General features: G+C 45.9%; 1 protein-coding gene across 1 annotated transcript in view; it reads right to left on the minus strand.

The window, feature by feature from the left end:
* Positions 1 to 14,570: 14,570 nt before the first annotated feature.
* PTPN9 (protein tyrosine phosphatase non-receptor type 9) overlaps positions 14,571 to 23,199 on the minus strand; it is a 79,024-nt gene continuing 70,395 nt past the window's right edge. The window contains exons 12-13 of the mRNA XM_063926406.1: positions 17,269 to 17,476; positions 14,571 to 17,123 (exon numbers count right to left, since the gene is read on the minus strand). Of these exons, the coding sequence (XP_063782476.1) occupies positions 16,957 to 17,123; positions 17,269 to 17,476 (375 nt within the window). The 3' untranslated portion in view covers positions 14,571 to 16,956. The remainder of the gene's footprint in view (positions 17,124 to 17,268; positions 17,477 to 23,199) is intronic.

A 23,199-nucleotide genomic window follows, 5' to 3' on the forward strand; every position in this document is an offset into this window, starting at 1 on the left:
GAATGTGTGTCTAACCTGAGATTAATGGAGGACTATTGACACAGAATCTGAGTCTGTAATGTCCTGGCATGGAAGCGTGAAAATGGCAACGCCTCGAAGTCAGCCACCATCTTTCCGAGCAATTGCATGCAGCAGACTACTGACACCCTTGGTAGGCAGAGAAGAATCTGGGACCGGAGATCTTGAACCTTTTCGTGAGGAAGAAAGCCCTTCTGAACTCTTGTGTTGAAAAGAAGGCCCAGGAACACCATGCTTTGCGATGGTAGAAGGTGTGACTTGGGAAAGTTGATTATCCAGCCGAGGGATTGGAGCTTCTGCAACGTCAGCACGATGTGTGATCTGAGTAGAGTCTCGGACGGGGCCTTGAGTAATAAGATGTCTGGGTAAGGGGTGATAGTGACACCCTGTTTCCATAACAATTGGACTGCGTAAGCCATAACCTTAGTGAAGACTCTGGGAGCCATGGAGAGGTCAAAAGGCAGAGTCTGGAACTGGTAGTGAAAAAAGCCCACCGCGAAGCGTAGAAGGTGGTGGTGTCCTTTCCAAATTAGTACATGGAGGTATGCGTCCTTTATGTCGATGGACACCAAAAATTAATTCGATTCCATGGCCAGGATGACTGAATGGATAGATTCCATTTTGAATTTGTCCAAGCAAAGATATGGGTTCAGCAACTTCAAGTTAAGGATTGGTCGAAACGAGCCGTCCGGCTTGTCCACGAGAAACAGAGTAGAGTAAAACCCGAGTCCCCTCTGCTGAGGCAGGAATGGCATTATGACCTCCGCCTTGGAAAGAGGACACAGCTTGAAGTAAGGCCCGTCTGCGGACCGGGTCTTGAGGAAAAGGGGTTACAAAGAACCTGTGGGGCACACGTGTCTGAAGGTCCAGAATATAACCCCTGGAGACAAAGCCGCATACCCATCGGAACGGCTTGGAGTCCAGCCAAACGTCTTCGAACAAAAGTAAGCGCGCACCTACCACCTGGGGTTTGGTGGTAAGATGGAGATAGTCATGCCGAAGCTGTACCAGCTGGTTTAGGTGTTGGTCAACGACTATTCTGGGAACCATGGCCTCTAAAGGCACCTCTGCGGATGATTCAGGAATGTCCTCAAAAGGACTGGAAGGAAGTGAAGGCGCCCCTGCCCTGAGGTCGAAAGGACTGAGATCTGGAAGGCTTCAGCACCAGAAGATAAGGACTCTTTCCTCCAGTAGCCTTAGTGATAATCTTCCTCAGCTACAGACCAAATAAAAATTCTCCCTCGAAGGAAAATGCCTCCTGTCACGGGCTGGTCTGATATGATTGTGTTCCCGGTAATGACCTGGGTGAGCCAGTGGAGGGCGCAGGGAGGCAGAAGTTAGGTGGCTGAGATATGGACAAGTCATATGCTGGAGCACTCTAGAAGTTTACACAGTGAGCACAGAGAATTGGCGAGACTTGAAGCAGAGGCGCGGAGTCTAACTCGCCAGGGGTTTTCGCCAGTGACCCCCGCCAGGGCATATGGTCTTCGTTGCGCCTGACGGGCAGGTCGCGGCCCTCTGCTAAGGTTCCTCTGTGGAGGCTGTGAGACACTCGGGTATACAGGGATGCTTAATACCTGATTATCCTGAAGTGCTTAACCATCGATGGTGAGTCCGATGGTGACGTGAAAAGGTAAGTATATCGGAGATGGTGAACTCTGGAGTGCTTGGGTAGCGGAGGATATCCGGAGCCTGTCAGGGGAATCCTGGACTGAGCACCGCAGACTGGTAACACACGGAGATGGAGATAGTGGAAGTCTCTGGCGGCAGGTAAGTAACCAGGAAAGGCAGGTACAGCAGGACACAGGTAAATGGATCTCTGGAGCAAGCCTGGAGCCTTGAGAGCGACGCTGGAGAACTTGCAGGAGAATTGACAAGTTGTTCAAGGCAATGAGGACTCTTGGAAGCCTGCTTATATCCCCCCAGAAGGATGCTGATTGGTTGCTGCTGGCAGCAGCAGCAGCATGCACAGAACCAGGAAGTAACTACCTGGATACCTGGATCATGTGACTCTGGCAGAGTCACATGATCCAGAGTCAGTGGAAATCATGCTAGTAACCACAGAAAGCACCAGTGGCTGATCTGCAGCACAGAATACACCAGCGTGCCGGTAAGTGGCGTGAGCGAGCAGTGCGTGAACTGTGGTTCCTGACACCTCCATAGTGCGTTTGGATTCCAAATCACGCAACCATAGTGAGCGACGAGCAGTCATAGCCAGGACAGAGATACAAGCCTGTAGGGAAACAGATTCCAATAAAGCACTGCTAACATATGACAAGGCCTCCGTGATCTGGGTGGTCAGTGGGAGGACTTGAGTGGGATCCTCATATTGGATACCAGATACAATTTGTGTAATCCATTCTTCGACAGCCTTAACCACCCATTCACTTGCCAGCATGGGACGCAGGGATACTACCGTAAGGGTGAAAATAGATTTTAAAACCGCTTCTCTCTTCCTATCCGCTGGGTCCTTTAAGGTGGCTGTATGTACAGTGGGAATAACGGTTGCTTTTGCTAATCTTGTGATAGGTGCGTCCACCTTTGGTGGTGACTCCCATAATTTGGTGTCCTCATTTCTGAAAGGATACAATAACTTAAGCTTTTTAGGAACCTGTACCTTTAAAATGAGCCTCAAACAGGCTTCCTTTAATTCTTCATCAAAATGAGAAAATGGAGGAAAAACTGCCACCTGATCCTTCCTCATTTTAAAATAAGAAGTGGAAGACGACTCCGGTGCCGAGGTTTCCTCAAGCTGTAACGTCTGACGAACAGCATCAATTAAAAGTTTGACCCCAGGGTCTGAAGAAGAATCATCGTCCCACCCAGAAGCGTCTTCCCAATCTGGATCTAACTCCCCCTCCTCATGTGAGGAGGTATCAGAAATACAATCATCACCCGGAAAGGACACCGGAGAAGAGGCCGGCCTACGTCTAATAGTAGTGGACTCAGATGAGGACACAATCTTACTTAAAGTAGTAGCCATATCAAGCATTAGCGCAGCAGAGGGGGGTCTAACATCAGAAGAGGCCACACAATCAGTGTCCCTGGACTGGCGTAGCTCAGCTATAGCATCAGCCATAGATCTGGCCCATTGAGGCATATCCGACTGTACCGCCAACACACCAGGACTTGAAACCGCGGGTATCACAGCGCAGGCTGAGCAGAGAGTACCTGGGTCTGTGCACCCCTTGGGTAACTTCTTTGCACATTGTGCACAAGAAAAATAAACAGCAGAGCCTGTTTTGGATTTAGACCCCTTGTCTGGCTTTCCTGACATTGCCAATAACGACACTCACTGGGAAGTTTTGTTTCAGGGTAAGGACACTTCGGAAATGTGGGATGCTTTAAAAGGGTTGCTTGATAGCAATATTCACAAAATCATTCCCATGGGCAATAAACGCAGGAGTACTAAACACAAACCAATGTGGCTTAATGAGGAGGTCAAAAAAGAAATGGCTAATAAGAGGCGTGCTTTCAAAGCATTTAAATCAATTGGAGGGTAGGAGGCATTCCAGTATTACAACAAATGCAATAAAAGACGCAAAAAGGTAATTAAAGCAGCTAAAATTGTAAACGAAAAGCAAATAGCTACAGAGAATAAAGCCAATCCTAAAAAGTTTTATAAATACATAAACAGGAAAAGGTTAAAAAAGGAGAATGTAGGTCCATTAAAAGATGAACTGGGAGCCTTGATAAACGATGGCAAAATAAAAGCGGATATGCTGAACAATTTTTTTTCATCAGTACTCACCAGGGAGAATAAGACGGTGACAGTAGTGCATAACAACAGTGACAATAACGATTTGTGGCTAGATACTTGTTTAAGTGAGGAATTAGTCCTGGAGAGACTAAGCAACATAAAGGGGTATATTCAATTAAAGTCGGATCCATTCCGACATGCATTTGTCGGAATGGATCCGACGACCCCTATCAATCCCATCTTAATTCGACTTTTTCAAGTCGAATCGAGATGGGACGCAGAGGAGGAGAAGGGGGGTGAGCCGTGGAGAGACCAGCGGGGGCACAGGCGGGACGGGCATACAGGGAAGCTCAGCGCTACAGTAGCGCTGCAGCAGGATGTCACTCAGCCGCCCGACCTCACGGCAGCTTCCACCCGGCTCCAGCAGCGTGCTGGAGCTGGGTGGAAGCTGCCGTGAGGGCGGGCGGCTGAGTGACATCCAGCTGCAGTGCTACTGTAGCGCTGAGCTTCCCTGTATGCCCGCCGTCTCACCCCCATCTCCCTGCGCCCCCCCCCCCCCTCCTCTCCTCCACTGGGTCCGCATCTCGGTCCGACATCTTTTTAATGTCGGACTAAGATGGTCGAAAAGGAGGCCAAAACCTGTCGGTTTTAGCCCCGTTTTCGACGCAAGCACGTGGATCGGCAGCTATTCCGCCGATCCATGTGCTTTTCAACAAGTCGAATTCATCGACTTGTCAAAAAATGTATGGATATATTGAATAGGTCGAATCAGGATTCGACCTTAAAAAGTCTAAAACTGCCGTCTTTTCGACAGACTGCAGTTTTCGACTTCAATTGAATATACCCCAAAGATTAATAAATCACCGGGCCAGATGGCTTTCACCCGAGGGTTATTATGGAGCTTAGGGCTCAGCTAACAAAACCCTTATACTTGATTTTCTATAGTTCAATTAGATCAGGTACGGTACAGAGGGATTGGCATATAGCTGAGGTAGTGTCATTATTTAAAAAGGGATCTAAAAATCATCCTGGGAACTATCAACCAGTTAGTATAACCTCTATAGTGGGTAAAATATTGGAAAGAATTTTGAGGGCTAGCATAGAGGATTATCTGCGGAATTCTAAGTTTATTAGCAAAAGTCAGCATGGGTTTGTGAGGGACAGATTGTGTCAAACTAACTTAATTAGCTTCTACGAGGAAGTGAGCAATAATCTCGACCAGGGTAAAGGAGTGGATGTGGTCTTTTTAGATTTTGCAAAAGCCTTCGATACAGTGCCTCACAGGAGACTGATCATCAAATTAAGAGAACTTGGACTAGGAAATACTATTTGTACATGGATTGGAAATTGGCTGGATAACAGGGTACAACGAGTAGTGGTTAATGGGATGTTCTCCAGCTGGGCACCAGTAGTCAGCGGAATACCACAAGGGTCCGTAATTGGCCCGCTACTGTACAATATATTTATTAATGATCTAGAAATAGGCCTGGGAAGCACAGTGTCAATCTTTGCAGATGATACTAAACTGTGTAAGGTAATTAATTCAGAAATCGATGTGGAGTCTCTACAGCAGAGATGGGGAACCTTCAGCCCTTCAGCTGCTGTTGAACTACACATCCCAGCAAGCCCTGCAACAGTTTTAGCATGGCTAAATAGCAAAACTGTAGCAAGGTATGCTGGTATGTGTAGTTCAACAACAGCTGGAGGGCCGAAGGTTCCCCATCCCTGCTCTACAGAATGACTTACTTAAACTTGAAACGTGGGCGTCTAAATGGGGAATGAGATTCAATATTGAAAAATGCAAAGTTATGCACTTTGGGATTAGAAACAAACTTGCATCCTACACTCTTAATGGGGAAAATATAGGGGTAACAGTACTGGAAAAAGATTTGGGGGTGCTCATAGATAATAGGCTTAATAACAGTACACAATGTCAAAATGCAGCAAAGAAGGCAAGTAAAGTCCTTGCGTGCATAAAACGGGGTATTGAGTCAAGGGACGATGATGTAATCCTGCCTCTGTATAAATCATTGGTACGTCCACATCTGGAATATTGTGTTCAATTTTGGGCACCATATTGTAAAAAATAAGAATTTACTTACCGATAATTCTATTTCTCATAGTCCGTAGTGGATGCTGGGAACTCCGTAAGGACCATGGGGAATAGCGGCTCCGCAGGAGACTGGGCACAAAAAGTAAAAGCTTTAGACTAGCTGGTGTGCACTGGCTTCTCCCCCTATGACCCTCCTCCAAGCCTCAGTTAAGATACTGTGCCCGGACGAGCGTACATAATAAGGAAGGATCTTGAATCCCGGGTAAGACTCATACCAGCCACACCAATCACACCGTACAACTCGTGATCTGAACCCAGTTAACAGTATGATAACCATAGGAGCCTCTGAAAAGATGGCTTCCAACAATAAACAACCCGATTTGTTTGTAACAATAACTATATACAAGTATTGCAGACAATCCGCACTTGGGATAGGCGCCCAGCATCCACTACGGACTATGAGAAATAGAATTATCGGTAAGTAAATTCTTATTTTCTCTGACGTCCTAGTGGATGCTGGGAACTCCGTAAGGACCATGAGGATTATACCAAAGCTCCCAAACGGGCGGGAGAGTGCGGATGACTCTGCAGCACCGAATGAGAGAACTCCAGGTCCTCCTCAGCCAGGGTATCAAATTTGTAGAATTTAGCAAACGTGTTTGCCCCTGACCAAGTAGCTGCTCGGCAAAGTTGTAAAGCCGAGACCCCTCGGGCAGCCGCCCAAGATGAGCCCACCTTCCTTGTGGAATGGGCTTTTACAGATTTTGGCTGTGGCAGGCCTGCCACAGAATGTGCAAGTTGAATTGTACTACAAATCCAACGAGCAATCGTCTGCTTAGAAGCAGGAGCACCCAGCTTGTTGGGTGCATACAGGATAAACAGCGAGTCAGATTTTCTGACTCCAGCCGTCCTGGAAACATATATTTTCAGGGCCCTGACTACGTCCAGCAACTTGGAGTCCTCCAAGTCCCTAGTAGCCACAGGTACCACAATAGGTTGATTCATGTGAAACGCTGAAACCACCTTAGGGAGAAATTGAGGACGAGTCCTCAATTCCGCCCTATCCGAATGAAATATCAGGTAAGGGCTTTTATAGGATAAAGCCGCCAATTCTGATACGCGCCTGGCTGAAGCCAGGGCCAACAGCATTACCACTTTCTATGTGAGATATTTCAAATCCACTGTGGCAAGTGGTTCAAACCAATGTGATTTTAGGAACCCTAAAACTACATTGAGATCCCAAGGTGCCACTGGAGGCACAAAAGGAGGCTGTATATGCAGTACCCCTTTGACAAACGTCTGAACTTCAGGCACTGAAGCCAGTTCTTTCTGGAAGAAGATCGACAGGGCCGAAATTTGAACCTTAATGGATCCTAATTTTAGGCCCATAGACAATCCTGCTTGCAGGAAATGTAGGAAACGACCCAGTTGAAATTCCTCCGTAGGGGCCTTCTTGGCCTCACACCACGCAACATATTTTCGCCAAATGCGATGATAATGTTTTGCAGTTACATCCTTCCTGGCCTTGATCAGGGTAGGGATGACTTCATCTGGAATGCCTTTTTCCTTCAGGATCCGGCGTTCAACCGCCATGCCGTCAAACGCAGCCGCGGTAAGTCTTGGAACAGACAAGGTCCCTGCTGGAGCAGGTCCTTCCTTAGAGGTAGAGGCCACGGGTCCTCCGTGAGCATCTCTTGCAGCTCCGGGTACCAAGTTCTTCTTGGCCAATCCGGAGCCACGAGTATCGTTCTTACTCCTCTCCTTCTTTTGATTCTCAGTACTTTTGGTATGAGAGGAAGAGGAGGGAACACATATACCGACTGGAACACCCACGGAGTTACCAGAGCGTCCACCGCTATTGCCTGAGGGTCCCTTGACCTGGCGCAATATCTGTCCAGTTTCTTGTTGAGACGGGACGCCATCATGTCCACTTTTGGTTTTTCCCAACGGTTTACAATCACTTGGAAGACTTCTGGATGAAGTCCCCACTCCCCCGGGTGGAGGTCGTGTCTGCTGAGGAAGTCTGCTTCCCAGTTGTCCACTCCCGGAATGAACACTGCTGACAGTGCTATCACATGATTTTCCGCCCAGCGGAGAATCCTTGCAGCTTCTGCCATTGCCCTCCTGCTTCTTGTGCCGCCCTGTCTGATTACGTGGGTGACAGCCGTGATGTTGTCCGACTGGATCAATACCGGTTGACCCTGAAGCAGAGGCCTTGCTTGACTTAGGGCATTGTAAATGGCCCTTAGCTCTAGGATATTTATGTGAAGAGACGTTTCCATGCTTGACCACAAGCCCTGGAAATTTTTTCCCTGTGTGACTGCTCCCCAGCCTCTCAGGCTGGCATCCGTGGTTACCAGCATCCAATCCTAAATGCCGAATCTGCGGCCCTCTAGAAGATGAGCCTTCTGTAACCACCACAGGAGAGATACCCTTGTCCTTTGAGATAGGGTTATCCGCTGATGCATCTGAAGATGCGATCCGGACCATTTGTCCAGCAGATCCCACTGAAAAGTTCTTGCATGGAATCTTCCGAATGGAATCGCTTCGTAAGAAGCCACCATTTTTCCCAGGACTCTCGTGCACTGATGCACTGACACTTGTCCTGGTTTTAGGAGGTTCCTGACTAGCTCGGATAACTCCCTGGCCTTCTCCTCCGGGAGAAAGACCTTTTTCTGGACTGTGTCCAGAATCATCCCTAGGAACAGTAGACGTGTTGTTGGAATCAGCTGTGATTTTGGGATATTTAGAATCCACCCGTGCTGACGTAGCACTACCTGAGATAGTGCTACTCCGACCTCTAACTGTTCCCTGGACCTTGCCCTTATCAGGAGATCGTCCAAGTAAGGGATAATTAATACGCCTTTTCTTCGAAGAAGAATCATCATTTCGGCCATTACCTTGGTAAAGACCCGTGGTGCCGTGGACAATCCAAACGGCAGCGTCTGAAACTGATAATGACAGTTTTGTATCACAAACCTGAGGTACCCTTGGTGAGAAGGGTAGATTGGGACATGGAGATAAGCATCCTTGATGTCTAGAGATACCATATAGTCCCCTTCTTCCAGGTTCGCTATCACTGCTCTGAGTGACTCCATCTTGAATTTGAACCTTTTTATGTAAGTGTTCAAAGATTTTAGATTTAAAATTGGTCTCACCGAGCCGTCCGGCTTCGGTACCACAAACAGCGTGGAATAATACCCCTTTCCCTGTTGTAGGAGGGGTACCTTGATTATCACCTGCTGGGAATACAGCTTGTGAATAGCTTCCAATACTGCCTCCCTGTCGGAGGGATACGTTGGTAGAGCAGACTTCAGGAACCGGCGAGGGGGAGACGTCTCGAATTCCAATTTGTACCCCTGTGATACTACCTGCAGGATCCAGGGGTCCACTTGCGAGTGAGCCCACTGCGCGCTGAAATTCTTGAGACGGCCCCCCACCGTGCCCGAGTCTGCTTGCAGAGCCCCAGCGTCATGCTGAGGACTTGGCAGAAGCGGGGGAGGGCTTCTGTTCCTGGGAAGAGGCTGCATGGTGCAGTCTTTTTCCCCTTCCTCTGCCCCGGGGCAGGAACGAGCGGCCTTTTTCCCTCTTGCCCTTATAGGGACGAAAGGACTGGGTTTGAAAAGACGGTGTCTTTTTCTGCTGAGAGGTGACCTGGGGTAAAAAGGTGGATTTTCCAGCCGTTGCTGTGGCCACCAGGTCCGATAGACCGACCCCAAATAACTCCTCCCCTTTATACGGCAATACTTCCATATGTCGTTTGGAATCCGCATCACCTGACCACTGTCGCGTCCATAACGTTCTTCTGGCAGAAATGGACATCGCACTTACTCTAGATGCCAGGGTGCAAATATCCCTCTGTGCATCTCGCATATATAGTAATGCATCCTTCAAATGCTCTATAGTTAATAATATACTGTCCCTATCCAGGGTATCAATATTTTCAGTCAGGGAATCCGACCAAGCCACTCCAGCGCTGCACATCCAGGCTGAGGCGATCGCTGGTCGCAGTATAACACCGGTATGTGTGTATATACCTTTTAAGATATTTTCCAGCCTTCTATCAGCTGGTTCCTTGAGAGCGGCCGTATCAGGAGACGGTAACGCCACTTGTTTTGATAAGCGTGTGAGCGCCTTATCTACCCTAGGGGGTGTTTCCCAACGTGCCCTAACCTCTGGCGGGAAAGGGTATAGTGCCAATAATTTATTAGAAATCAGCAGTTTTTTATCGGGGGAAACCCACGCTTTATCACACACCTCATTTAATTCATCTGACTCAGGAAAAACCACTGGTAGTTTTTTCACACCCCACATAATACCCTTTTTTGTGGTACTTGTAGTGTCAGAAATGTTCAATGCCTCCTTCATTGCCGTGATCATGTAACGTGTGGCCCTACTGGACATTACGTTTGTCTCGTCACCGTCGACACTGGATTCAGTATCCGTGTCAGGGTCTGTGTCGACCATCTGAGGTAACGGGCGTTTTAGCGCCCCTGACGGTGTCTGAGACGCCTGAACAGGCACTAATTGATTTGTCGGCTGTCTCATGTCGTCAACAGTTTTTTGCAAAGTGCTGACATTGTCACGTAATTCTTTAATTACTACCATCCAGTCAGGTGTCGACTCCCTAGGGGGTGACATCACTAACACAGGCAATTGCTCTGCTTCCACATCATTTTCCTCCTCATACATGTCGACACAATCGTACCGACACCCAGCACACACACAGGGAATGCTCTGATAGAGGACAGGACCCCACTAGCCCTTTGGGGAGACAGAGGGAGAGTTTGCCAGCACACACCAGAGCGCTATATATATACAGGGATAACCTTATATAAGTGTTACTCCCTGTTATAGCTGCTGTATTTATATATTAGCTGCCAATAGTGCCCCCCTCTCTGTTTTACCCTGTTTCTGTAGTGCAGGACTGCAGGGGAGAGTCAGGGAGCCGTCCTTCCAGCGGAGCTGTGAAAGAAAATGGCGCTTGTGTGCGGAGGAGAAAGGCTCCGCCCCCTTCACGGCGGCCTTTTCTCCCGCTTTTTTCAGGAAACTGGCAGGGGATAAATGCATCCATATAGCCCAGGAGCTATATGTGATGCATTTTTTTTAGCCATATAAGGTTTACATATTGTTTTTATTGCGTCTCAGGGCGCTCCCCCCCAGCGCCCTGCACCCTCAGTGACCGGAGTGTGAAGTGTGCTGAGAGCAATGGCGCACAGCTGCAGTGCTGTGCGCTACCTTATTTGAAGACAGGAACGTCTTCTGCCGCCGCTTTCTCCGGACCTCTTCGCTCTTCTGGCTCTGTAAGGGGGCCGGCGGCGCGGCTCCGGGACCCATCCAGGCTGAACCTGTGATCGTCCCTCTGGAGCTAATGTCCAGTAGCCAAGAAGCCCAATCCACTCTGCAGTCAGGTGAGTTCGCTTCTTCTCCCCTTAGTCCCACGATGCAGTGAGCCTGTTGCCAGCAGGACTCACTGAAAATAAAAAACCTATTTAAACTTTTACTTCTAAGCAGCTCAGGAGAGCCACCTAGCTTGCACCCTTCTCGTTCGGGCACAAAAATCTAACTGAGGCTTGGAGGAGGGTCATAGGGGGAGGAGCCAGTGCACACCAGCTAGTCTAAAGCTTTTACTTTTTGTGCCCAGTCTCCTGCGGAGCCGCTATTCCCCATGGTCCTTACGGAGTTCCCAGCATCCACTAGGACGTCAGAGAAAAGATATTGGGGAGCTCGAAAGAGTTCAAAGGCGAGCTACTAAATTGATTAAAGGGTTAGAGACACTGGAGTATGAGGAAAGGCTTACTAGGTTAAATTTGCATTCCCTTGAAAAAAGGAGACTAAGAGGAGACATTATTAATATCTTCAGATATGTAACGGGTCAATGCAAAGAGTTAGCAGTGGATTTGTTTATTAATAAAACTCTGTATAGGACACGTGGGCACTCACTGAGGCTAGAGGAGAGAAAATTCCGTACGCAACGTAGGAAAGGGTTCATCACCGTAAGGGCAATAAGGATTTGGAACTCCCTGCCAGAGAAGATAATAATGGCGGACCCTTTAAATGCATTTAAAAACGGATTGGACAGTTTTCTAGCTGAAAAAGATATCCAAGGCTATAGCATTTAATATATTGACATTATGTATATGGGTGTGATACGAAATATAATTGTCAATAGGTACGAAACCATTATTTTGTCTGGTGCATTATAATATACACTGCTTAATACGGATACAGGTTGAACCCGAAGGGCATTTTGCCTCTTTTCAACCTCACTAACTATGTAACTCTGTAGCTACAGGTGGTATTCTGAACAGTGTATGTATTCCCACTGAAGATAATAAGCATACAGCGGTGTGTGTGGGCTAAATACAATGTAATGTAAAAGTCCCACTAATGTGAAACATGTAAGACAAAACACAGCGTGCTATGTACTGACTAAAGTATAATTCCCACAATACTTTGTGTGTCCCTGTGTGCAGAGGATGACAGGTAGCATTTGTCCCCCAGCTTGCTGTGGCAGTGCAGGAGAGGAGAGAATAGCGCCAGCGTGCTAGCTAGGGCGGGGCTAGTGGAATGCATCGCAAAAAACACCCGCCCCCAAGAGCGGAGGCGGAGCTACAGTATTTAGAGGAAGGGAAGATAGCTGTGCTTAGTTGCGGAGGCGGACAGTGGGTCCCCCCTGTAGCCCTAACAGTCTCCCCACCAGCACCTGCAGGGTAGTCTAGCGCCGCACACCCCGCCATACAGCACATGCTTTAGTCATGTGGACAAACAGCAGAGCTGCGCTGTACACACACAGGACACAGGCAGAAACACAAAGAGATCACAGCGCAGCGCAGCCAAGGCAGGCTGTGGCTGCTCCTACCTGACCCAGCGCCTCCTCAGAAGTCTGTGATCTGGAGGGGGGGGGGGGGGGGGGGGTGAGACACAGGAACTGCCATAGTTTAGTGACTCCCCCAGAGGCAGGATAGAGTGAGATGAGAACTCACAGCAGCTCCTACAGTAAACTAACCTCACTCTATTGATGCTTGTTGCCATAGCAGGGACTAAGCACCTCACTGAAATTTAAAGGAAATATATAGAAACAAACCAAATTAAAAATCTAGGAGAGAGAAAGAAAAAAAAGCGTGCCCTCCTCCAAGGCACAAAAAACTAGACTGAGGTCCTGCTGGACGTGGGAGGGGTTAGGGGGGGAGGTGTCAGCTTTAGTGTTTTTTTGTGCCTAACCTTCATAGCCACACTCTAACCCAGAAGTCATGACGCAGGGTCCCCCAGATGGATGATGGAGGAAGGCCTGTCTCCACACACTCACCCTGAGCCCTACCAGACCTGTCCCCAAACACTTACCCTGTCACCCACTATACCTGTACGCCATTCCGCCAGCATGGTGAAAACAATGGTATGGCTTGTGGGTATGGCATTCCCTGTTACTAAGTTACACACTCTCCCCCCTCCCCTTCCCCTATCGTGGTACCAACCCTGTCATATTGTTCTGGATACGCCCCTGTATAGAACACTTTGCTAAACAGTGCCACATACCTTACAATGTATTAGAACACAGATTTATAAGAGTTAATAATAATTTGCGGAATGTGGGGAATACAGAGAGCTAATAAAGAGCTTTATTAAAATAAACACTGTTTTAGTAAATACAAATTAGATATATATATGGATATAAGCAACATTATATTCCAGGAATTAACCTACAACTGCATTGAATAGCTGATGAAATCAATTAATTTGTAGGACAGTCGCCCACCTACAGTACTTTCAGGTGGTTTGATACAAGAAAAACAGAGGACAACAGTGTAAGACCTTAGAATGTAAACTAGTTGAAGCATGCATATAAAACCAGGACCAATATAGCAGGGATTGGGAGGGGACATGCCACATGTACAAATTTGAACCTTAAAATAAACCTGACTCCAGAACAATAATCTGGGTAAGAGAATAGATCAGACAGAATACTGTAGCAAAGGGACAACAGGGTAGTGTTTGCCCAGATAGATGGATAGACAGTCAGAAAATAGCTTGTTCAATTCAGGCTGCTCGAAAGTCAGTATACAGACAAGATGGGAAACATAAGTGATCAGGATAGAAGAAACTAGGATCAAATATAACATGATTTCAATATTTATCTATCAGCGTTTTAATAGTTATTCTATATTCTCTCTCTCTCTTTATTCTTTCTAAATGGTAATTGGTGATAAAATGTTCCCCAATTAGTAAAAAAAAAAAAAAAAAAAAAAAAGGCTGTTTTAGTTAATGTCCCCTTTAAAAATCCAGGTGTTTTAATTAGCTGGGTTCTTGCATTTCAGATCACACATTGATAAGGCCCTATTTAGAGGTAAGTCCTGAATAAATTTATAGAATGTGATAGTATTAGAAATGTTAGGGACCCATGTGATGAAGTCACCTGGCCGCGGTACATGGGCCCGCATATTTGCGCAAATGTGTGCTAAGAACTTCAATTATAGTCCATGTTAATTGTGAGGGTTTATTTAAATTATTTTTACTATCAGTGTTCTTAGTGCTAAGAGTGTGCATCTGCATCTCTCTTCCTCCGGCATAGTATTAGAAGCCTCAGCATGATAGCACCTCTTGATATCTTTAGTAATAGGATGTGCAGTCCAGGTCCCCCCCTTTTTCAAAATCCAGAAAACGTAAGTTTCTTTCTATGTATATTTTTAGATCAAATCAGCACTCCATATTACAAAGTAGGACATTTTCTTCTCAGTCAAGAACATTTAATAACTTTGCCTATATTTTTGTAAGGAATACAAAATAATGAAAGAAATAATGTACATCAGGGATACATTTTAATAGAATATGGTGAACAATTGCATAGACATTTAAATATAATTTGTATACAATTTCATAGTCCTCCACTTTTAGAGACTACAAAGAGACCTACGTAACAAGACATCCATCCAATTAAAAAAATAAAGTTTCACACATTTTGGAATCTATACAAAGCATAAAAATACTTTACACATGATGCTTTTTAAACGTACAATTATACAAAATGTTGATAACCTGCAGGAGACATATTATGCCAATGTTAGAGATGACAGTCTTGGTGAGGTACGTTCTGGGGTAAGAGGCTAGCTGTTGGATGAGTGACCGGCTTGGTCCTGCTTTCTCTCTCTAAAAAGAGGGAACTGTGGCCCTCATTCCGAGTTGTTCGCTCCCTAGCTACTTTTAGCAGCATTGCACACGCTAGGCCGCCGCCCTCTGGGAGTGTATCTTAGCATAGCAGAATTGCTAACGAAAGATTAGCAATTCTGCTATTAATAGCAGAATTGCTAACGAAAGATTAGCAATTCTGCTATTAAGTATTTCCTTGCAGTTTCTGAGTAGCTCCAGACCTACTCCTAGATTGCGATCACCTCAGTCCGTTTAGTTCCTGGTTTGACGTCACAAACACGCCCAGCCACTCCTGCGTTTTTACCTGGCACGCCTGCGTTTTTTAGCACACTCCCTGAAAACGGCCAGTTTCCGCCCAGAAACACCCACTTCCTGTCAATCACACTACGATCAGCAGAGCGATTGAAAAGCTTTGTTCGCTCATGAGTAAAATAGCATAGTTTTGTGTAAAATTGCTTAGCGCGTGCGCCCTGCTGTGCATACGCATTCGCAGAACTGCCGGATTTTAGCCTATTAGCAATTCTGCTAAAATTAGCAGCGAGCGAACAACTCGGAATGACCACCTGTATGCTTTCAAAATGATTGGAACATGTAGCTAGGCCAGATGAAAGTTATACAGGTCATACTTCCATCTACCAAGGAACATAGGAAAGGAGGATACAGGCTTGGCCACCACAGATTACATAACACATTCAGCCCTTGGAATTGGTCCTTGCAAACATTAATATACTTTTTTGTTTTTGTTTTTTCAATTTTTACTTCATTCACATAATTTGGTTTGTGAACAATTACATTTTTTTTATATTATTAATAAGGTTTAATATCTAGCTGTAACAAACACATACAAGATACAACTAGCTCTTGTTCAACTCAATATCATAACGTATACTTTATGATTTTAATGATTGTGTGGAATTTTTTGTTTTGTTTACATTCCAAATAAGGGACATTTGTTCCTTTCCAGTTACAAAACAAATGGCATAAAATTATTGTATGCATTATATATATTTTACATGTAGGTATTCATAGACAAGTTTAAATGCCTGTACATTTATATACAAGTAATAGAAATAATGAGGACTGTTGATTGCAAACAGGATAGCACACATCCTGATAGAAATCAACCTTCCGTACTTTATAATTGTAGGTTCCAAATGATCACGTCTTAGGTTTGACCATTTCTTTGGCCCAAGACATAATAATATAGAACTAAATAACTTTATAAATGTATAGTTTGTATTATGTATATAATCTAGCTGAAACCAATACAAATCATATGGTATGTAATTATGTTCAGCGTGATAAGAGTGTTCAGTCCTTCTATATAGTAATGTATGATCTGGTTTGGGTGTAGTGTGTAATGGTTGGCTGCACACACTGGTTCCCCAATTAAAATATATCATATGTACTTGATAGAAATGGTTACAGCAAATCCATTACACTGACTGCAGAGACCAGTGCTATGTCTTACATTGAGGTGTACATGTATGCCCTATCACCAGGCCATAACATGTGAGCCAGAAGTTATGGGTTGCTAACCCATTCAGGAGATAGAAAAGGTCTGTGCAAAGAAGACAATGAGTAATGAACACTATTACCTTCCACTGTTTTATGAAAGTTATACATTTATGGATTATATGTAATGCAGGTGTGTGATAATTAATATATACTCTGATAGTAATTGGGATCACTATATACTGTCCAAGCTTATGTATGCAATGTACACATGCATATATTTAAACAGTTGTATGTTAACATAGTGCCTATGTTAATTGAGTATGTGCTGGGCGTGTTGTGGTTGTATTCTGTAGTGGGATACTTGTATAGTGGTTATGTGAAAGTGCATAGAGTATAATGCTGCTGTGTAATTCATAGTTACAGTTACATTGTTGAATATTATTGCTTCTGTCTAAGAGCCTCCAGCTTGTGTGTTACTGCTTTTGCAGTAACCACAAATAATGAGGACTCCTCCTACACTTTATGTTGGTCCTCGTTTCCTTCATTCAGGAGTGCCACAGGTGGACATGCTACGGTACTGGTGTCAGCTAGCAAAGTGCTCGAGGATGGCCATGTGACAGAAGTAGTACTGCTCCGGAGTCTGTATACTCAGGGCTCTCTGTTTGCGCATTCTTCTAACTGTCTGCTGGATACTCAGGGTGCCCACATCTTCTATCTGGGATAAACAGATATCCAGAGTACAGAAAGTACCTGCAGGAAAAACAAGAGTCAATTGTTTGTTTGTTTTCTGTATTTTGCAGTATTATTTTTGTAGTTCTATTTTATCCTATTAAGGCACCCTCCATTTCATTTTCCCATCATCCAGATACTGTGGCGTCAGCCCCAGCTGACCTACCTGTCCTTCCGATGCCTGCACTGCAATGAACCACAATGGGAGGACCACCTGCAGGACCTTTCCATTTATTTCCTAGTTCATGCATCAGTCTTCTCTGCTCTTTCTTCACAGCATCCCTAAAATGGATAAGAGCAGCTGCAGAACTGGGAACCCCAAAATCTGGCCAGCTCAGGAACTGCAAATGACTTATATGTCGTGTTTCCCGACCCTGAAGGATGGAGCATAATAAGAGATGTGAACGTAAGTTATGTTACAAATATGATGGGAGAAGATCAGTAGGAAAGTAATAGAGAAGTAGTAGCTGTAGATTTCTTTTCCCTTTTGTTCTTTTTTTTTATTTTTTATTCTCTTTATTTTAAGAGGGTAATGCACATAGTACAGTTAAAAAAATGTGTTTATTAAAAGTAAAAAAAGTTAAAAATATAAATGCATGTTTATTTAAATATATTGACATGGACTTATATTGACAAGAATACTTTTGTGCTGTGATAAAATTGCAATTTCAATCTAAAAATATATATTACTAAGACAATACGCTGGAAAAATATACGTTATGGTAAGAACTTACCGTTGATAACGGTATTTCTCCACTGGGAAATGTTTGAGCGACAGCGGATCTTGCACCAATCGGTCAAAGCTTTCTGGCCTCCCAGCATGCAGCGGGCCGTCCATATATCCCTGCCTCCTGGCTCAGGCAAATCAGTTGTTTTCCAAAGCTTAAGGCAGGAGCATCATGTAGAGCCCTAATTAGGCGAGAAAAACACACATGCACACCCTTCCGTACAAGAGGAAGAGGTTAGTGAGTAAAAGGATCCTCAAATCAGGTGCGTCAGGGTGGGATCCCTGTGAAACCTGTGGGCTTAGGAGAAATACCGTTATCATATTTTTCCGGCAGGGTCCACAGGTTATCCACAGGATACATTGGGATGTCCCAAGGCAATTTAGTAGTGGGGACGCTCCTTATTAGACAGGAGAATCCTTTGCCTGAATTCAGCGTCCTGAGAGGCAAAGGTATCTAAGGCATAATGTCTAATGAATGTGTTAATGGAAGACCATGTGGCTGCCTTACATATCTGTTCTGCTGAAGCACCAAGTTGTGCTGCCCATGATGGACCTACCTTACAAGTAGAGTGAGCAGAGACATTATCCGGAACCGGGAGATCAGCCTGAGAATATGCTTCCGAAATCGTCATCCAAAGCGGCTTAACCAGTGTCTGCTTATCAGCAGGCCATCCTCTCTTGTGACATCCGTAGAGAACAAAAAGAGAATCCGTCTTTCTGATAGCACTGGTACGATCTATGTAGATCCTTAAGGCACGGACTACGTCCAACGATGCATCTCTCGCAGAGAGGTCCGGCCCCTGGAAAGCCGGGACTACAATTTCTTCATTAAGATGGAATTTAGAACCACCTGAGAAAGATACCCAGATTTAGTTCTGAGAACTGCTCTATCTGGATAAGAAATCAGAAATGGAGGACGACATAACAATGCCCATAAATCTGAAAATCTTCTAGCTGAAGCCATGGCCAGTAGAAAGAGAACTTTAGCTGTCAACCATTTAAAATCCACTCTTTTAAGTGGTTCAAATGGAACAACTTGAGGGGCCTTTAAAACTAAACTTAGGTCCCAAGCCACTGTAGGAGGAACAAAAGAGGTTGAATGTACAGCATTCCCTGGAAAAAAAGTGCGCACATCCTGTAGGTTGCCAATTTTCTTTTGGAACCATACAGTTAGTGCTGACACCTGCACTCTCAAGGAAGCCACCCTTAAACCTTTATCTATTCCTGCCTGAAGGAATGCTAGGATTCTAGAAACTCTGAAAGACCTGGAGTCAAGTTTCCGTTTACTGCACCACTGAATATAGGCTTGCCATATTCTGTGATAAATGCAAGCTGAGGAGGGTTTCCTTGCTCTAAGCATTGTTTGAATTACCTGAAAGAGGACACCACCATAGGCAGATAACCAGGGCGAGTTCTAAGAACCGAGCGGTCACGGTGAAAAATCAGAAAGGTTGACCGACAGGACAAGGCATCCAAGTCGGAAACCTGTCTAGCAGAGGAAATAGTCAGCAAAAACAAGACCTTAAGAGTAAGCCATTAAGGTCCACAGACTCAAGAGGTCCAAACGGAGACTCTTGTAAGACATCCAGAACAACCGACGAATCCCAAGGAGCCACAGGAGGAACATAGGGAGGTTGAATCCGTAAAACACCCTTAGTGAATGTATGAACATCAGGCAGAGTCGCAATTTTTCTTTGAAACCATAATCGACAAGGCAGAAATATGAATCTTGAGGGAGGCCAGACGAAGGCCTAAGTCCAGGCCCTGTTGCAAGAAAGCCAAAGAGTTTGGCAGTACTGAACTTGTATGCATCATAATTCTTAGCTGCACACCAGGTGAAGTAAGAATTCCAGACCCTATGATAAATCCGAGCAGAAGCTGGTTTACGGGCCTTCAACATAGTTTGAATAACCGCCTCAGAAAATCCTTTGGCCCTCAGGAGTGAAGCTTCAAGAGCCACGCCGTCAAAGCCAGTTGGGCCAGATCCTGGTAGACACAAGGGCCCTGAACGAGGAGGTCTGGGCGTTGCGGAAGTAGAAGAGGATGCTCTATCAAGAGACCCTGTAGGTCTGAGAACCAATGCCGTCTGGGCCACGCCGGAGCGATTAGAACTTCTTGCTTGAACTTCCTTATTACCCTGGGCAGAAGTGACACCAGAGGGAACACATACAGCAGCCAAAAGTTCCATGGAATGGCAGCGTGTCCACGAACGCTGCTTGAGGATCCCTTGTCCTAGCTCCGAAGACCGGAACCTTGTGATTGTGTCGAGATGACATCAGGTCTACATCTGGTAGGCCCCACTTGTCCACTAGGAGTAGAAAGACTTTTGGATGAAGGCTCCACTCTCCGGCGTGTACGTCCTGATGACTGAGGAAGTCCGCTTCCCAGTTGAGGATGAACACTGCCGAATGAGAATGAACACTGCCGATATGGCTGGCAGATGGCGTTCCGCCCATTGAAGAATCTTTGACACTTCCAACATTGCCATGCGGCTTCGAGTGCCGCCTTGATGATTTATGTACGCCACCGCGGTGGTATTGTCCAACTGTACTTGAATAGGCCTGTTCTGTACCAGAGGCAGGGCCAGTTTCAAAGCATTGAACACTGCCCGCAACTCCAGAATGTTTATCGGGTGGAGAGATTCCTCCCTAGTCCATCAACCCGGAATAGAGTGCTGCTCGAACACCGCGCCCCAACCCTGCAGACTGGCATCTGTCGTTAGAAGAACCCAGTTGGAGATCCAGAAAGGACGACCCCTGTTCATTTGCTGGTCCTATAGCCACCAGGTTAGTGACAGGTGAACCTCCGGAGTCAAGGAGATCATGCGAGTCCTGATCCGGTGAGGCAGGCCATCCCATTTGTAAAGGATTAATCTCTGCAGAGGGCGGGAATGAAATTGAGCGTACTCCACCATGTCGAAAGCCGACACCATGAGGCCTAGTACTTGCATCGCTGAGTGTATCGATACATACAGGCGACATAGGAAGCATCTTATCTTGTCCTGAAGTTTCAGGACTCTCTCTGGAGACAAGAACAACAGTTGGTTGTGGGTGTTCAATAATGCCCTCAGGTGCACCATGCTCTGAGCAGTGACCAGTGAGGATTTCTTCCAGTTGATGAGCCACCCGTGGGATTTTAGGAAGTGGACCGTCAGTTCCAGATGACGGAGGAGAACCTCTGGAAAGTTCGCCAGGATCAATAAGTCATCCAGATACGGCAGGATCCTGATACCCTGATGGCGGAGCAGAGCCATCATTATCACCATGACCTTGGTGAAGATTCTCGGAGCCGTGGTTAGACCAAAAGGTAAGGCCTGGAACTGAAAATGTAGATTGCCAATAACAAACCGCAGGTATTGCTGATGCGACATGGCAATAAGAATATGCAGATAAGCATCCTGTATGTCCAGTGATACCATATAGTCCATAGGCTCCAGAGCCAGAACAATAGAGCGAAGAGTTTCCATACGGAATTTGGAAACCTTCACAAATTTGTTCAAAGACTTGAGGTTGAGAATGGGCCGTGAGGACCCATTCAGTTTCGGAACTAGGAACAACGTTGAATAGTACCCCCTGCCACTCTGAGCCAGAGGCACCGACACTATCACCCCTGTGTCCAGGAGGGATTATACCACCAAATGCTTTTACCGGAACCGAAGGGATGTTTGTTGAGCAAAACTGGCAAGGGGAGTGTTTCTTGAAAGAGATGGCGTATCCGTGAGTGATGACATCCTTTACCCAGGCATCTGAAGTGGTCTGTAAAAATACCTGAGCAAACCGCAGAAGTCGGCCTCCCACCCTGGGGTTCCCCAGGGGGAGGCCCGCTCTGTCATGCAGCAGGCTTGTCTGTTTTGAAAGCAAGAACGTTCAGGTTTGGGCTTCGTGGATTTTGAAGTGCGAGCCTGTTTCGAGTACGCCTGACCCTTTGCTTTACTTGGAGGTCGAAAGGCATGAAAGGAAGTACTTTTAGCATTCGGAGCCGAAGGATTAGTACTAGGCAGACAGGCAGTCTTAGCGGATGCTAAGTCAGCAACAATCTTGTTGAGATCTTCCCCAAAAAGGATGTTTCCCTTAAAGGGGATCACCTCCAAGGTCTTTTTAGAGTCCAGATCTACAGACCAGGACTGCAACCAGAGAATCCGGCGAGCCAGAATGGACGTAGTAGACGCTTTGGCCGCCAGGACACCGGCATCAGATGCCGCCTCCTGAATATAATGAGAGGCTGTAATAATATATGAAAGACACTGTCTCGCATTATCAGGAAAATCAGACGGTAGCTCTGCATCAACTTCCTGAACCCAAGCTTCAATAGCTTTTGCAGCCCAAGAAGCTGCAATAGTGGGCCTATGCACAGCTCCTGCAAGAGTGTAAATAGACTTCAAGCAACCCTCCAAACGCTTACCCATTGGTTCCTTCAGAGTTGACGGTAGTGATAGGCAGAGCAGGTGACACCACCAGACGTGCGACCAGTGAGTTCACCGGAGGCGGTGTTTCCCAATTTTTACTTAGCTCCACAGCGAGGGGATAACGAGCTAGCATTTTCTTAGACAGGGAGAATTTCTTACCTGGATACTCCCAGGATTCCTGACGTATGTCAATCAAATGGTCAGAATGGGGTAAAACTAATTTAGTTACCTTCTGATGCTTGAACTTTTCTTGAATCAGGTTTCTTAGAGGTATCTGGAGGTTCTGCTTAATCATCAATTTGAAGAATCAGCCTGAAAGCCTCCAAGGAGGTCTGGAACATCCACCTGTGTAACAGATTCCCCATCAGAAGCATGGACTACTGTGGGCTCTCAAGGGCAGAGATTTCCAGAGGGACACAGACACCTCCCGCAAGCGGTGACACTGCAAAACTCGTATGCTACTCTTGCAGGGCTGGAAGATACAACTAATAGAGGCACTACAGAACAGGAGGACATGGGGACAGCTACCAACTATAGGAACAGGAAATGGAACAGGAAAATTGAATCTCCAAAAAGGACTGCACTTCTCTTGGGAGATTCCATTATTAGAGGAATACATCTGGGAAATGCAAATGAAGTAGAGAAACAAGTAAGGTGCTTACCTGGAGCCACAGCTCCAAGGGATAAAGAGCGCATGCTAAGAATTGTGAAGGCAGCAAGAAAAGATGGGGAGGTGGATGTCATTGTCCACCTAGGGACAAATGACCTGGCAAATGCTGAACTCATGGCTGTAAAAGATGAATTTAGGAAGTTAGGGACTGCTCTGAAGCAGGTGGCAACCACTGTATCTTTTTCAGAAGTATTGCCAGTACACAGAGGGGAAGACAGAACTCATTGCATCAGAAACTTCAATGTTTGGCTAAGGACATGGTGCAATGAGGAGAGATTTGGATTTATAGGCCATA

This window comes from Pseudophryne corroboree, chromosome 6 (assembly GCF_028390025.1).
Source record: "Pseudophryne corroboree isolate aPseCor3 chromosome 6, aPseCor3.hap2, whole genome shotgun sequence".
Lineage (NCBI taxonomy): Eukaryota > Metazoa > Chordata > Amphibia > Anura > Myobatrachidae > Pseudophryne > Pseudophryne corroboree.